General features: G+C 45.8%; 1 protein-coding gene across 2 annotated transcripts in view; it reads right to left on the bottom strand.

Moving 5' to 3' along the window:
* The window catches only part of ADGRE5 (adhesion G protein-coupled receptor E5), a 367,255-nt gene that overhangs the window by 331,934 nt on the left and 17,300 nt on the right, over window positions 1-18,021 (bottom strand). For both annotated transcript variants that reach the window (XM_066593215.1, XM_066593217.1), the window contains exons 2-3: window positions 10,049-10,078; window positions 715-837 (exon numbers count right to left, since the gene is read on the bottom strand). In XM_066593215.1, the coding sequence (XP_066449312.1) occupies window positions 715-837; window positions 10,049-10,078 (153 nt within the window). The remainder of the gene's footprint in view (window positions 1-714; window positions 838-10,048; window positions 10,079-18,021) is intronic.

The raw sequence follows: 18,021 nt of genomic DNA, 5'->3' as shown, positions 1-18,021 counted from the left end.
TGGAGCATTCCTCTGGTCTGTACTCCTGATGTACACTGCAGGCTCAGTACTGCACCACACTTATCAGAACTGTCTAGCAGAAAAGCTGTCCTGTTGCCCCTATGGAAACCAGTTAGAGCTCATCTTTCATTTCTTAAACCCCTTCCTGACATCCGCCATGCACATGCTGTGGTAAAATGAGAGCTGCACCGTGATTGGTTGATATGGGTGACTTATGCCACTACATGGCTATAAAGTGCCATACGTCAAAGGCATCTCTCAGACCTATGCACTGGCCAATCCTCCCAACATGTGAATGGACCTTTATGAACACATTGTTGCCTGCATTGTATATCATTTGTATAATGTGTCTGTACTAAAACCCTATGAAACTTGCCTGACTTTATATTTTACTTTGTATTTGAAGCATTAATGTAGTTATCTGCATGTTACTAGGTGTAATGTGGTGTTACATGTATCACTGCATCTGTTACTTTTGTTGCTCTGCTGCCCCCTTGTGTAGGAAGACCACATTTCTCCTGAGCACTCTTTCTGTTTCCTCTACTGTAAACGATTCAAGACCTTCCACCTCCTTAGTACTGTTGAGCTTATTATTGTCATAATCAGTTTAGTCTCTAAAATAAAATAGCCAAACAGACTTTTTAAATCAATGAATATAAAAAAGAACAATACAGCAACCTTGTGATTAGACATAACAAAATAACAGACGCTCACCTTTGCAGAGTATGACGCCCTTCTTTATACATTGGTAGTATCCCGTTGTGCATCGGCATAAAGTTGTGTTGGCACAAGGTACATTTGCTGGGCAGATCCAGTTGTTTGGGCATTGTTTCTCACCTGGGAGTAACACATTGTTTCATATGATTACACAGTTATACAGATTGAGAAGGGCCATCGTAATTAGTTTCTGTATTAATCCCAACAATTACAGATACAAAACCCATGGGAAAGGACCAATCATCAGCCGATAGAGGAGTGAATACTCATTCATTCATCTGACCAGAGGTATATCTCCCTAGATGTACATGTAGCTTGTGGGGACAAGCAATCATAACTATAACCAGTTCTCAGACTACGAAAAAGAAAATCAAATGAACGCCGATCGACATGCGAATTGATCGGTGCTTGATACATTGGGCTGAAAAGTTGGCTCATGTAAAAGAACTTTAAAGGGGTTGTCCATTTATTCCTGTGTGAAAATAATACATAGAGACATACTTACCCTTTTGCAGCAACCAGTGACCAGCACTGCAGAGGTGGGGTTTGTTGTGACAGATGATATCACAGGAATCACATGACCACTGCAGCCAATGTATTGCATTCTTGAACTCCTGCATCATCACACTCAGGATGTGAGCGCCATTGCCAGGAGAACGGGCGTGACACTGCAGCCTCTCCTTGGATGCAGCAGTCATGTGATTTCCTGTAACATCCTCTGTCACCACAAACTCAAGGACCATAGCAGGCTACAGTGTTGGATCGCAGCATCCGCCGAGGGGTACGTTTGTTATTTTCCCACAGGGGATCCTATTGAAAAAGTGTTGTCCAGTATCTGGACAACCCCTCTAACAATGAGGCACCTTATGTTATCAGACTTCCCAGTGTTTTCTGATAAATCAACTAGGAAAAGGAGTCAACAAACTGGTAACTGGAGGTTGCACCCAAAAAGAAAAATCTTATGGGCCATATAAATTGAAAATACACACATAAAAGTGGACATCCTTTTTACAGATAAAATGTAACCTTTAATAGAACAGAAACCCTATCACAGTCCCATTACTTTACTGCCTAAGCAGGGTATCCTCCCTGAGAAAGGCAACCCCACTCTCAAACCTATCAATAGAAAACCCTACACTGCAATGTAGGAAGATAGAGCTAACTAGAGAAAGGAGAGGCATATGGCTCAGTCACACGGTCGGAGATCCGCGCGCAACTCTGCACGGAAAAAAAAAATGCACCGCAGATGCTGACGAAAATCCGCACCTGCCAAAGAAAGAACATATGGGTGGCAATGGATGTGGTCATGCGGATTTTCGTCCGCATGCGGTGCAGACGTTTTTCCGCACAGAAATACGCGCAGAAAGCTGTGTGATCTCCGAATAAAATATGACCATTGATACAGGCACTATAGTTCTAAGACATATCAGTACTGAGAAGTACCAACAAAAGTGGCAACAAAAATAGCATACAGTATCTTCCTACAGAAAATCCCTGGACAAAACCAAATTCCAAACAGAGACTGAGTTCCAACGTGTTTCCCCCATAAATCATGGGTTCATCAAAGAACAATTAACGTAATAGTTTAAGACTAGAGATGAGCGAACACCAAAATGCTCGGGTGTTCGTTATTCGAAACGAACTTCCCGCGATGTTCGAGGGTTCGTTTCGAATAACGAACCCCATTGAAGTCAATGGGCGACCCGAGCATTTTTGTATTTCGCCGATGCTCGCTAAGGTTTTCATGTGTGAAAATCTGGGCAATTCAAGAAAGTGATGGGAACGACACAGCAACGGATAGGGCAGGCGAGGGGCTACATGTTGGGCTGCATCTCAAGTTCACAGGTCCCACTATTAAGCCACAATACCGGCAAGAGTGGGCCCCCCCCCTCCCAACAACTTTTACTTCTGAAAAGCCCTCATTAGCAATGCATACCTTAGCTAAGCACCACACTACCTCCAACAAAGCACAATCACTGCCTGCATGACACTCCGCTGCCAATTCTCCTGGGTTACATGCTGACCAACCCCCCCGCACGACCCAGTGTCCACAGCGCACACCAAGTTGTCCCTGCGCAGCCTTCAGCTGCCCTCATGCCATGCCACACTCATGTCTATTTATAAGTGCGTCTGCCATGAGGAGGAACCGCAGGCACACACTGCAGAGGGTTGGCACGGCTAGGCAGCGACCCTCTTTAAAAGGGGCCGGGCGATAGCCCACAATGCTGTACAGAAGCAATGAGAAATAGAATCCTGTGCCACCGCCATCAGGAGCTGCACACGTGGGCATAGCAATGGGGAACCTATGTGCCACACACTATTCATTCTGTCAAGGTGTCTGCATGACCCAGTCAGACCGGGATTTTTACTTCATAGACACAGGCAGGTACAACCCCCTATTGTGAAGTCCCTGTGGACCGACAGCATGGGTGGCTCCCTGGAACCCACCAGCGGTACATAAAAATATCCCATTGCATTGCCCAACACAGCTGAGGTAGTAATGTCGTGCTTAATGCAGGTGGGCTTCGGCCCACACTGCATGCCCCAGTCAGACTGGGGTTCTTTAGATGTGCTTTCAGATGCATTTATAATTCTCTGTGGACCCACAGCATGGGTGGGTGCCAGGAAGCCACCGGCGGTACATAAAAATATCCCATTGCATTGCCCAACACAGCTGAGGTAGTAATGTCGTGCTTAATGCAGGTGGGCTTCGGCCCACACTGCATGCCCCAGTCAGACTGGGGTTCTTTACAAGTGGACACATGTAGGTTACACTCCGTGTGCACCTACAGCATGGGTGGCTCCCTGGAACCCACCGGCGGTACATAAAAATATCCCATTGCATTGCCCAACACAGCTGAGGTAGTAATGTCGTGCGTAATACAGGCGGGCTTCGGCCCACACTGCATGCCCCAGTCAGACTGGGGTTCTTTACAAGTGGAAACAGATGCATTTATAATTCCCTGTGGACCCACTGCCTGGGTGGGTGCCAGGAAGCCACCGGCGGTACATAACTATATCCCATTGCATTGCCCAACACAGCTGAGGTAACGTCAGCTGTAATGCAGGTGGGCTAAAAATTAATTTGATTACACTGTAGGCGAGGGCCCACAAAAATTGCTGTATCAACAGTACAAATGTACATCAGAAAAATTGGCCCTGGCCAGCCAAGAGGGCAGGTGAAACCCAGTAATCGCTTTGGTTAATGTGGCTTAAGTGGTAACTAGGCCTGGAGGCAGCCCAGTGTAACGAAAAATTGGTTCAAGTTAAACTTCCAACGCTTTTAAGCGCATTGAAACTTTTAAAAATTGTTCAGAAAAATTATTTGAGTGAGCCTTGTGGCCCTAAGAAAAATTGCCCGTTCAGCGTGATTACGTGAGGTTTCAGGAGGAGGAGCAGGAGGAGGAGGAGGAATATTAGACACAGATTGATGAAGCAGAAATGTCCCCGTTTTGGATGGTGAGAGAGAACGTAGCTTCCATCCGCGGGTGCAGCCTACGTATTGCTTACGTATCCTTGCTGTCCGTTGGTGGAGAACAGAAGTCTGGGGAAATCCAGGCTTTGTTCATCTTGATGAGTGTTAGCCTGTCGGCACTGTCGGTTGACAAGCGGCTACGCTTATCTGTGATGATTCCCCCAGCCGCACTAAACACCCTCTCCGACAAGACGCTAGCCGCAGGACAAGCAAGCACCTCCAGGGCATACAGCGCGAGTTCAGGCCACGTGTCCAGCTTCGACACCCAGTAGTTGTAGGTGGCAGAGGCGTCACGGAGGACGGTCGTGCGATCGGCTACGTACTCCCTCACCATCCTTTTACAGTGCTCCCGCCGACTCAGCCTTGACTGGGGAGCGGTGACACAGTCTTGGTGGGGAGCCATAAAGCTGTCCAGGCCCTTAAAGACTGTTGCACTGCCTGGGATGTACATGCTGCTCGATCTCCGCACCTCCCCTGCTACCTTGCCCTCGGTACTGCGCCTTCTGCCACTAGCGCTGTCGGCTGGGAATTTTACCATCAGCTTGTCCGCAAGGGTCCTGTGGTATAGCAACACTCTCGAACCCCTTTCCTCTTCGGGAATGAGAGTGGGCAGGTTCTCCTTATAGCGTGGGTCGAGCAGTGTGTACACCCAGTAATCCGTTGTGGCCAGAATGCGTGCAACGCGAGGGTCACGAGAAAGGCATCCTAACATGAAGTCAGCCATGTGTGCCAGGGTACCTGTACACAACACATGGCTGTCTTCACTAGGAAGATCACTTTCAGGATCCTCCTCCTCCTCCTCCTCCTCAGGCCATACACGCTGAAAGGATGACAGGCAATCAGCCGGTGTACCGTCAGCAGCGGGCCAAGCTGTCTCTTCCCCCTCCTCCTCATCCTCCTCATGCTCCTCCTCCTCCTCCTGTATGCGCTGAGAAAAAGACAGGAGGGTGCCCTGACTATCCAGCGGCATACTGTCTTCCACCGCCCCCGTTTCCGAGCGCAAAGCAGCTGCCTTTATGCTTTGCAGGGAATTTCTCAAGATGCATAGCAGAGGAATGGTGACGCTAATGATTGCAGCATCGCCGCTCACCACCTGGGTAGACTCCTCAAAATTACTAAGGACATGGCAGATGTCTGCCAACCAGGCCCACTCTTCTGAAAAGAATTGAGGAGGCTGACTCCCACTGCGCCGCCCATGTTGGAGTTGGTATTCGACTATAGCTCTACGCTGTTCATAGAGCCTGGCCAACATGTGGAGCGTAGAGTTCCACCGTGTGGGCACGTCGCACAGCAGTCGGTGCACTGGCAGCTTAAAGCGATGTTGCAGGGTGCGCAGGGTGGCAGCGTCCGTGTGGGACTTGCGGAAATGTGCGCAGAGGCGGCGCGCCTTTACGAGCAGGTCTGACAAGCGTGGGTAGCTTTTCATAAAGCGCTGAACCACCAAATTAAAGACGTGGGCCAGGCATGGCACGTGCGTGAGGCTGCCGAGCTGCAGAGCCGCCACCAGGTTACGGCCGTTGTCACACACGACCATGCCCGGTTGGAGGCTCAGCGGCGCAAGCCAGCGGTCGGTCTGCTGTGTCAGACCCTGCAGCAGTTCGTGGGCCGTGTGCCTCTTATCTCCTAAGCTGAGTAGTTTCAGCACGGCCTGCTGACGCTTGCCCACCGCTGTGCTGCCACACCGCGCGACACCGACTGCTGGCGACATGCTGCTGCTAACACATCTTGATTGCGAGACAGAGGTTGTGGAGGAGGAGGAGGAGGAGGGTGCTTTAGTGGAGGAAGCATACACCTCCGCAGATACCACCACCGAGCTGTGGCCCGCAATTCTGGGGGTGGGTAGGACGTGAGCGGTCCCAGGCTCTGACTCTGTCCCAGTCTCCACTAATTTCACCCAATGTGCCGTCAGGGAGATGTAGTGGCCCTGCCCGCCTGTGCTTGTCCACGTGTCCGTTGTTAAGTGGACCTTGCCACTAACCGCGTTGGTGAGGGCGAGTACAATGTTGCGGGAGACGTGGTCGTGCAGGGCTGGGACGGCACATCGGGAAAAGTAGTGGCGACTGGGAACTGAGTAGTGCGGGGCCGCCGCCTCCATGATACTTTTGAAGGACTCCGTTTCAACAACCCTTTACGGCAGCATCTCAAGGCTGAATTTTGCTATGCGGACGGTTAACGTTTGAGCTTGCGGGTGCGTGGCGGCGTACTTGCGCTTGCGCTCCAACAGTTGCGCAAGCGACGGCTGGACGGTGCGCTGAACTACACTGGTGGATGGGGCCGAGGACAGCGGAGGTGAGGGTGTGGGTGCAGGCCATGAGGCGGTAGTGCCCGTGTCCTGAGAGGGGGGTTGGATCTCAGTGGCAGGTTGGGGCACAGGGGGAGAGGCAGGGGTGCAAACCGGAGGCGGTGAACGGCCTTCGTCCCACCTTGTGGGGTGCTTGGCCATCATATGTCTGCGCATGCTGGTGGTGGTGAGGCTGTTGGTGTTGGCTCCCCGGCTGAGCTTTGCGCGACAAAGGTTGCACACCACTGTTCGTCGGTCGTCAGGCGTCTCTGTGAAAAACTGCCAGACCTTAGAGCACCTCGGCCTCTGCAGGGTGGCATGGCGCGAGGGGGCGCTTTGGGAAACAGTTGGTGGATTATTCGGTCTGGCCCTGCCTCTACCCCTGGCCACCGCACTGCCTCTTGCAGCCTGCCCTGCTGCTGCCCGTGCCTCCCCCTCTGAAGACCTGTCCTGTGTAGGCGTTGCACACCAGATGGGGTCAGTCACCTCATCGTCCTGCTGCTCTTCCTCCGAATCCTCTGTGCGCTGCTCCCTCGGACTTACTGCCCTTACTACTACCTCACTGCAAGACATCTGTGTCTCATCGTCATCGTCCTCCTCACACACAGAAAGTTCTTGAGACAGTTGGCGGAAGTCCCCAGCCTCTTCCCCCGGACCCCGGGAACTTTCGAATGGTTGGGCATCAGTGACGATAAACTCCTCTGGTGGGAGCGGAACCACTGCTGCCCAATCTAAGCAGGGGCCCGAGAACAGTTCCTGGGAGTGTTCCCGCTCCTGAGCATGTGTCATTGTAGTGGAGTGAGTAGGCTGGGAGGAAGGAGGAGCAGCAGACAGAGGATTCGGATTTGCAGCAGTGGACGGCGCAGAACTGTGGCTGGACGATAGGTTGCCCGAAGCACTTTCTGCCATCCACGACAGGTCCTGCTCACACTGCTCATTTTCTAATAAACGTCTCCCGCGTGGACCCATGAATTGTGCGATGACTGTCGGGACGCCAGAAACGTGCCTGTCTACTAATCGCGCAGCAGACGGCTGCGATACACCTAGAACAGGAGTTCAACCTGTGCACACACCCTGACTTGGCCCTCCGCGTCCTCGGCCGCGTCCACGTCCTCTAGGCCTACCCCTACCCCTCAGCATGCTGTATTACCAGTGATTTGATTTCACAGGCAGGAAATAAATTGGCGCAAGACTGCAGGCCAAATATAATTTTTTCCCTTTTTTGAAAACGAAACGCCCCACTGCCTCTAGTGAATGAATAATCTAAGTTTAATAACTGTGCTGTGGCCCTGCTAATGTGTCACAGAACTTGAGGGTAGCAGAGTTATTAACTCTGGCAGAGCAGGTATTTTTTTCCCAATTAAGGAAAGCAAATGGCGAAGCCAGCAGTAAACCGTAGCTGGGTGCGTCTGATTTTTTAACGTTGTACACGCAGCTCACACGTGTCCACAGCCCTTAGGACGGACAGAGGCAGGACAAATAGATTTCTTTTCCCTTTTTTTACACCAAAAGGACCCACTGCGTATATTCAATGAACATGAGAAGTTTAATAACTGTGCTGTGGCCCTGCTAATGTGTCACAGAACTTGAGGGTAGCAGAGTTATTAACTCTGGCAGAGCAGGTATTTTTTTCCCAATTAAGGAAAGCAAATGGCGAAGCCAGCAGTAAACCGTAGCTGGGTGCGTCTGATTTGTTAACGTTGTACACGCAGCTCACACGTGTCCACAGCCCTTAGGACGGACAGAGGCAGAACAAATAGATTTCTTTTCCCTTTTTTTACACCAAAAGGACCCACTGCGTATATTCAATGAATAATAACTGTGTTGTGGCCCTGCCTACACAATTCTTTCCCTGTAGTATCAATGGAGGGTGCAATGCTCTGCAGAGGCGATTTTGAGAAAAAAAAAAAATATGCAGCACAGCTAACAGCAGCCAGCACAGTACTGCACACGGTTAAATATGGCCCTAGAAAGGACCGTTGAGGTTCTTGAAGGCTACACTCACTCCTAACACTCTCCCTGCCTATCCAACACTTCTGTCCCTAATGCCGGGTGCAACGCTCTGCAGAGGCGATTTTGAGAAAAAAAAAAGTCACTGCTAACAGCAGCCAACACACAGGTATTACTGGCCCTAATAAGGACCTTTGGGGTTCTTGAAGCCTACACTAACTGCTATTTCTCTCCCTACAGCAGCTCCGGTACCAGCAGCACTGTCCCTCATCTAACTCACAAGGCATCTGAGGCGAGCCGCGGGAGGGGCCGACTTTTATATTCGGGTGACATCTGATCTTCCCAGCCACTCACAGCAGGGGGGTGGTATAGGGCTTGAAGGTCACAGGGGGAAGTTGTAATGCCTTCCCTGTCTTTCAATTGGCCAGAAAAGCGCGCTAACGTCTCAGGGAAGGAAGTGAAAGTAACCCGAATACCGCATGGTGTTCGTTACGAATAACGAACATCCCGAACACCCTAATATTCGCACGAATATCAAGCTCGGACGAATACGTTCGCTCATCTCTATTTAAGACCAAAACGATATTTCAAAAAAGAAAGAATATTTGTACAATTCAAAGGACATCAGCAAATATGTAAAAAATGCCATACATTGGCTAGCTTAAACATAAAGTCAGAGAAAAAAAAGTATACTTAGCTCCAGATGCACAGATTAGCGAAAATCCTATTCATGTAGTGCAGGGATAGGGAGAGTATAATACATCTCCTTAGAACTATGACGAACAATGCATGTCCACCCTCATCGGTAGCCAGGGGGATATCCCGCTTATCTCCTAAAATAATAGGACTGTGATATTGTTTCTTTTTTAATAGTATTATTATTGGTTATGTTTGCAGCCAATCACAGACCTCAGCGATCGATTAGGTATAATGGAGATACTCGCTGATGCTGTAGGGACTGGGGATGGATGAGTGGAGGATCTTTTATTAATTTTTTTTAGCATGAGCAGCCTATAAGAAAAAAAAAACTTGGAAAAATCCTTTAAAAAACACAACTTTATAGGACAAGGGAGAGAGCACATGCATACTTAGCATGATCTCTTCATTTACTTATTTATAAACAGTATCTTTGATATTCAAGTTTGCAACCTACCCATTAGTGAAGTCACACAGTAAGTTACCGCATCCTGATTTTTTTTTTCTTAGATTAAGCTCACTTATCAGCTTTAGGCTTCTTTCACATCAGCGCATATCGCCCGGCCATTTCACGGCCGCCCGATATGCACTGTGATCTGATGCATTGGATTTCAATGCATCAGATCATATGGGCATATTTATGAGACGTAAAAAAGCCCGGCCGGCCAATATAGCTCCGGGCGTTTTTACGCTGGCCCATGGCAGCAGCCTTAGGTGGGAGGGAGTTTAGCAGACAGAAAGAAATATTTGCTTTACAAAGTTTTTCTAGCATGTTGGAATATGTGTTTGTGTGGCATCCATAATTTGTAATTCTCCTTCTCGTTAATACAACAGGCCATAAATCTGTAACATGTCTAATGTGTTTAAGGGAATTTCAGAAATAGTCTGACTTTTAAGAATTTCATCTTCTTTTACAGGTCGAATCTCACCTTGTTGAGCGATGGTATGAATGGTGAGACCTGTGAATAGAAAAAGAAACAATCAGCATTGGTTTAAACCAGTGATTCGGTCCCAGGAACCTTAAACCAGTGAGCGACCCACCAAAGAACCGTAACGTGTTTGTAAGCATAAAGGAAATTTTTGTTGCTACCTTTCTGGCATTTTTTTGTTTCCTCCTCCGGTCTAAAATGTGACACATTTATCGATACATTTTTCGCATCTTTAAATACAACGCCAATTCCAAAATTGCCAGAACGCTGTGTATAATGTAAATTAATGCAAAGAAAAAATGAATGCCATGATTTGAAAATCTCATATAACCATATTTTATTTACAACGGAACATAGAACACAGATTAGAAGGTGAAAGGGAGACATGTTTCTTTTTCTTAAAAAAAAAAATTAACTCAATTAGAAATTGTGGCAGCAACACAACTCAAAAAGTTGGGACAGGGGGCATGGCCTAGCAGCCGAAGGGAGAAATCGCAGGGCTCCATCGCACCTGCTACCCATGTAGGAAAATGAAGTTCCAGCACCTCCTCTGCCCCTAAAAGAGAGCATTACGGGTCACACTAACCCTCCTCAGGCCAGGTGAGCTTCCGCAGTGCTGCACCTCCTGCCATCCTGTGGCAATAGCTTGCGACCCGTTCCGGCCAGCTGTAGCCCAGGAGCCTCCGGCCTGCATCTACAGCCCCCCCCCAGTCTGACGGATCTCAGGCTCTCCCACATACCAGCCTGCGGTGGGCGCCGCTCCTGACCCTCTCTGGCAGGGTGAAGGAGATTCTCCTGCATCATTGGGGCTCCTGCCGGCGGCACCGCTGATGCCAGCACCGAGGAAGAGGCTCCTTCACACTGCTTCCCGCCACCGAGCGCACCCTTGCAGGCTCCGGTGACTGCAGTGAGTGAGAGATCACCTCCCCTCCTCTCTGAGACTGGGACAGAGGGCTCTGTGGCCCAGTAATCATTTCTGTGGGGCCGCTGACCCAGTGTAGGGAAGCCCCCTGCACACTAGGTGGCCGCCATCTTGTGTGGGGGCACGGATCAGCAGGCTCTCCATTGCGGCTGCAGAGGAGAGCAGCTGGAAAGGAAAAAAGAAAAAAGTGAATAAAATGATTTAGAGACTTCCTCTGCGGTTTATTACATTTCTGCCTTCTAATTAGGATTGCTTTCTCCCTTTGAATTACTATAGGGAAGCTCTAGCACGACACAGTGGTGGAAAAGCAGTATTACAATCTACAATTACCTATAGAGGCACTAGACCTGAAGAACCTGGTATAATAAAACGTAGTATGTGAACACAGTCCATTCCCTTCTCTCCCAGCGTAACGTTATTCAGACAGGCCAAATGGGAAAGCTTACAAAAACAGCAAATATTGAAAACGCCAGAGAATCTAAGACACCAAAAAGACCCCAGGATCCTGCAAAAAATTGCTGAAAATCCCCTCATGGTACCCTACATATAAACCAGCCAAAACAGATGCCACCTGAAGAAGATAATAAATTCTACACCGCCTCCCCTACAGGTTGAGAAAGCGAATCTGAAGACAACTCGCAGATAGTTTCTGACGCAGAGTTAAAAAAATACATGAAGGCCATGCCTGCTACCAAAGATTGCATCAAAGATCTCTTTACAGAATTCATGCAGACGGTTAAGGAAGAGATATTAGATGTAGAAAAATATATAAAAGAAGTACATACTAGAATCAACACCCTCGAGGACGTATGTGCCACAATGATCACCCATGCAGAGAAAGATAAGGAGATCCTGATCAACAAGCATAAAGAACTCTACCTCCAAAAAATCCACATAGATGATCTAGAGAACCCTCCGGATGGAACAACATATGTATACGGGGGATTCCAGAACGTGTACCTGACAAAGAGATCTTTAATACCCTCTCCCAGATTTTTAATAGCATATTGGAGAGACGAAGGCACGGATCTTGGCCTGGAAAGGGCTCATAGGGTTTTAGGCCCAGGTCTGTAAAATCGGACAGGCCACATGATGCTCTCTGTTGCCTCCAAAAGCTTTAAAACCATAGAAGAAATTTTATATAAAGCCGAGGTAGCCAAAAGATTAGAATACGATGACAAAGAAATCCAGATCTTCCAAGACGTCTCTAAATTTACTTTAGATCTAAGAAGGCAACTTCAACCCCTTACAAGAGCACTGAGAGAAAAATAAATGCCCTATAAATGGCTCTTCGCTTTTGGCCTGGCCATCTCATGTGTAAACAGAACCTGGATTATCAAAACATTGGAAGACCTTCCCCTGGTCTTAAACAAATTAGACCTTTCCAACATCCAGATCCCAGACTTGACATCAGTGGAAGAATCACTTGACCTGCCTCCTCTCTCCAAAGTGGATTCCTTGACACAAATCACCCCAAATAAGCCAAGGAAGATGAGAAAAATGGAATCCCACCACACCAGATCCCCCAGAAGAAGACCTTGACTATTCGACCCTTAACCAGATGGGACATTACGCGTATCTACAACCTTTCATTCCCCCCTGGGGAGATAAGTAGTGATTTCATGTTTTTCAAGAATACAATTTGCCCATTTTCTCTTTTTCTCTCTTTTTTTAATTGTATCTTCGGTTACCCTTGGAGATCCGATTTGAACAAATTTGATTTGGGCCATTCAGTTGATCCCATCAAACCTTGACAATATAAGAACGTAAATGTTCCTACCTTGTTTGCGGGCCTCCCACCCCAAACTTTGATTACTTGCTCCCCTCACCCTTAGCAAGCACTGCTGATCCTAAGATACAACAAAACCCAACCCTTAGAATAATTAATGGCTAAGCTACATATCGCTTCCTTTAATGTTAAAGGCATTAATGTCCCACAAAAGAGATCCCAAATCCTACACTATTTAGAAACTAACAAAATGAATATCACCTTTCTACAAGAAATGCACTTTAAGAAGAGTTACACCCCTTTATCGAAGAGCAAAATATTCACTAAATGGTATAATGCCTCTTCTCCACTTAAAAGACATAGAGGCATGGCGATCTTAAATAAAAATCTCCCATTCCAATTTTTGGACGTCCAATCAGATCCAGAGGGACATTATATATTCCTCAAAGGCACGATCCTTGATAAAATGTACACCCTAGCAAATATCTACTTCCCAAATAACAATCAAGTAAACTTCTTTCTCAAAATTTTTGACCAGCTAGCAAAAATTTAAAGGAGGACATCTAATACTTGGGGGCGATTTCAATGTACCCCTTCAGCCCTCGATCGACACATCTAATGGCACATCCTCATATCTTAAACTTAAAGAAAATAAAAAAAAACTGTTTTCTGAGCTAAATTTGGTTGACCCCTGGAGGATACAGAATTCCTACTCAAAAGACTTTTCTTTCTTCTTGCCAGTGCATGAAAAATACTCCAGAATAGACTACATCTAGATACCGCACCATCTACTCAGCTCTGTGATCAAATAATCCTACGACTTAATTCGTCTTTTGGACCATGCCCCCTTCTCCCCAGAAATAGCCTTTACAGCAACAAAAAAGATGCCTAACTTACTGGGTACTAAACGACAGCCTCCTCCAAAACAGAAGGGACCTTGCTACTATCCAACGATATATCCAGACATGTTTTTAAAGATAACGCAAGTTACCTCACAAAACCAGCAATACTATGGGCAGCTCATAAGGCAGTAATGCGAGGCCACTTAATACAAATAGGTTCTAGAAGAAAAAGTGAAAGAGACAAAGAAAAATCTGACCTAATTTAACATATTAAAAAATTAGGACTACAACACAAAAAACAACCGTGCGTTATAGAAAAAGATCTCTTTGATCTACGCACAAAATTAAGCGGATCGCTCAACTAAAAAAAGACTGAAAAACATCTCTACTATGCTAAATTTAAGCATTATGCCTTATCAGACAAGTGTGGGTAAAGACTAGCTTCCCTGATCAAAAAGCAGAACTCTAAAACATTTATCACTAAAATCAAAGATAAAAAGCACCAACTTCACCACACGATAGAGGAAATAGCCAAAAAACATTCTGTGCCTACTACTCTGACCTTTGTAATAAGGCAACAGTCCAGGCCTAGATTGCCTCAGCTCCATTATTATAAAACATGTAAAGACACCCTAATCCCGGGCTTACACAAACACTTCAACCACATTAACACCACAAATGATTTCCCTAGAGAAGCTCTCACAGCCCACATCTCCCTTATTCCCAAGGAAGGGAAAGACAATACTCTCTGCAGCAGCTACAGGCCAATCTCACTAATCAACAATAACATTAAATTGTATGCAAAAATCCTCGCTAACAGAGTTAAGCTGCTTCTCCCAAACTTCATCAACATAGAACAAGTGGGATTCATCCCCCACAGGGAAGTGAAAGACAACACTACTAGACTTCTAAATCAGACACACAATGCCAGATACACCAAGACCCTATTAGCGCTTCTCACTACTGATGCAGAAAAGGCATTTGATTGGGTAAATTGGCTATTTTTCAAAATGACTCTACAGAAATTTAGTTTCCCGGACAATTTCATCGATAAGATCATGGTCCTTTACAAAAAACCCTCAACCGAAATTAAAGTTAACGGAAACCTTTCCCCCTCCTCCAATATTAAGAATGGTACAAGGCAGGGCTGCCCACTTCCTCTTTTATTTGTTCTTTCGATGGAAGTCCTCTTGGGAAGAATTAGGCAAAACCAACATATCAGGGGTTTAAAATGTGGGCGAGCAGAACACAAGACAGCATCCTTCACAGATGATATCCTGTTATTCATAGCCTACCCCTGTCCTCTCTCAAACCACTCCTGAGAGAATTCAAGCTTTTTGGTCAAATCTCAAATTTTAAATTTAATTTCTCAAAATCAGAGCTAGATAAGACTACGTGGGCCCATCTATCTAAAATATCCCCATTCAAAAACACCTGTTCCCTGTATCATATTTAGGAACTAAAATCCCCCTAGACTTGTCTGACATATACAATCGGAACTTTATTCCACTGCTAGACAAAATTGAAAAAGATTTAGGCACATGGATAACACTCCAGACCTCATGGCTGGGAAGGAAGAATCTAATTAAAATAATAGTTGTACCAAAAAAGTCCTCTACCTGCTACAAGTCCTTTCTATAGAAAAATATTACCAATTTATCTGGCAGGATAAAGGCCACAGAGCAAACTATGTAACACAGAAATCATGGGGGCATAGGATTACATGATTTTGAATCCTACCAAAATGCTGTTCACTTAGCCCGAATGATCGACCTGACACACCTCTAAATTAACAAACTTTGGACCGAACTAGAACGCCAACCCTTAAGGACCAAGCTCTACTCATCATCCTGGTTAACCCCGCATAATAAACCCTTGCTGAAAGAAATCACTAAACCTCTCACTGCAACCCCCTTTAAAATCTGGCATAAATTAAACAAAAAATGCAGATTCATACCCTATATAAGCGGATATACTCCTTTCTTAAATTTAATGCCAAACAAACTAAAACAACTAAAAAACTACCTTTTGGAACACTCTAAATATCCCAACACACCATCTTCGAAGCTTTTCCATAATAACCTGTTCATCTCAATACAAGATTTTTAAAAGGCGCTATGTTTACAGCAACTCAATGAAAGGGGCTATGATGTAATCAAAGACTCAGTATCTGTTTTTCAGTCAGACATCCTTAATACCAACCATGACTTGCCTGTTCATAAGCTCTTTGGAAAAGGCTACCCCTTTAGAGGGATTATCTCTAAACTGTACTACACACACATATAATACAGACTATCCTTCATACAGCAATCGTTGAGCGATCTCAGCATAGCACTGATGAAGTTAAGACCATCCTAAAAAATTTGCACTCAGTATCAACATCAATAGATACCAAGAGCTAAATTATAAAATATTCTCCAGATGGTACAAGACCCCAGATCTTCTCCACAAAATCAATCCAAATTGCCCTCCTCTATGTTGGAGATGTCTCATAGTGGAAGGTACACTCTCACATATTCTGTTCTCTTGCTCACATCTACAGCCTTTCCTGTGCGAAGTGCAAAGAATGCGAAATCTTATTTTTAAAAAGAAGCCCTTGACGGATATAGACAAAAAATAACTTTATTATTATCCTTTAAAGAACGTATATGGGCCAACAAACAACAAACACGACTATGACAAGGGAGACAGTGATGAGTAACCAAATTTGAAACCATTAATGGTTTAAGGTTAAGAACTCATCTGATAAATTTTTTGATAATTTGGCACAATGCCAATATAATCGCTCTGCTCATCCAATATATGATGGCAATTTTGGATGGAGGGCAGAATGATTATGAGTGTCAGATCAGTATGGCTAATTCCGACGTGTGATTTATCATATGAGATAACGGCTCATGTTTCTGACAGTAGATGTTTTTAGAAATAAACACGGCTCAATGGCTCGTACTACTGACATAAATCTTCTTGAAAAAGAAGCCTACAGCTCAAAAAGAAAACTGCTCGACGCGTTTCCCTGTTTTATTATAAACAGTTCATCATCAGCTGATAGTCCACCAGTTGTGACCAGTGTAGTGCACCAACTGTGTATATAATGTCAAAAAACTGATTATCACCAGTCAGGCTTATTAGGATCTACTGAGTAAAAAGGTCTAAAGATAATTTGCCCTTGTCGTCATAGGACAAATAGCTTGGTGTCAAATATGACACTAACAACTAAGTGTTGAAGTGTCAGTGTGCAACATCCTCCTCGCAAGATGCAGGGGTAAATGCAACTTCTCAAAGATTCGGATTTTGTTAGAAAAAGTAAATGATTTTAATTAGCCAACATAGGATACCACCAGCCTTAATGATTGGCAAGGTGAATCATGTGGCGAATTGCCCTGGGGTGATTCGGCCATAGTTGCAATAGAGAGACAAACTATAGTTGTCAAGAGCAACAGGGTTATATTCAGCCCAGAAAAAATTGGATAGTGTATGCACAATAGCAAAAAACACTATTGTGGTATAATCCCACAGCAGTGGGGACAAAGCACCAAAGAAGATGAAACCTGTTCTCTCTACAATGCTGGCATATAGATAAATAATCCAGCCTTACAAAATCCCTATCTATGAGAAAATATCAGGACTAGAGATGAGCGAGCATACTCGATAAGGCAAACTACTCGAGCGAGTAGTGCCTTATTTGAGTACCTGCCCACTCGTCTCTAAAGATTTGGCTGCCGGCGCGGGTGAGATGTGAGTTGCGGGAGTGAGCAGGGTGTCGCGGGGGGGGGGGGGGAGAGAGTGAGAGAGAGATCTCCCCTCTGTTCCTCCCCGCCCTCCCCCTCTGCTCCCTGCCCCGGCAGCCGAATCTTTAGAGACGAGCAGGCAGGTACTAGCATAAGGCAGGTACTCGCTCGAGTAGTTTGCCTTATCGAGTATACTCGCTCATCTCTAATCAGGACACCAAAAATAAAGATGAAAATAACAAAATAGAGCGATAGGGCCTGATGGTGAACCACATACGCCTGTGTTGCATCACCATCAGAGCCACAGGCCCTATGGTTCTATTGTGTTATTTTCATCTTTATTTTTGGTGACCTGATATTTTCTCACTTATTCTGAAAGAAGAAGTAATACTCCCACCAAAATGTTTCCTGCTCAACATAATCCCCCTGACCTTAACAGGAAAGAGAAATGCATCACTCCCATTCCTAATTGACGCAGCCAAAATACTAATTCCCAGACGCTGGAAGGAAACGGATCCTCCCAACATCTGGGAATGGCTAAACAAGATCAGCCTACTTAGCAGCCTTGAAAAAACGAGACTTCTGCAGGATGGAAAGGTAGAAAAATATCTTAAAACATGGGCCAAGTGGATTTCATTTAAGAATAGATAACCTCCACCCCTCAGCTAAACCCATTAGCCAAGGTGTATACTTCCTTAATACAATGCATTTTCCATTTATCTCTGTGAACGGATCAACAAGCAGAGCTT

The sequence above is a fragment of the Eleutherodactylus coqui genome, chromosome 2 (genome assembly GCF_035609145.1).
Source record: "Eleutherodactylus coqui strain aEleCoq1 chromosome 2, aEleCoq1.hap1, whole genome shotgun sequence".
Lineage (NCBI taxonomy): Eukaryota > Metazoa > Chordata > Amphibia > Anura > Eleutherodactylidae > Eleutherodactylus > Eleutherodactylus coqui.
This window is presented reverse-complemented; position numbering and strand designations above follow the sequence as displayed.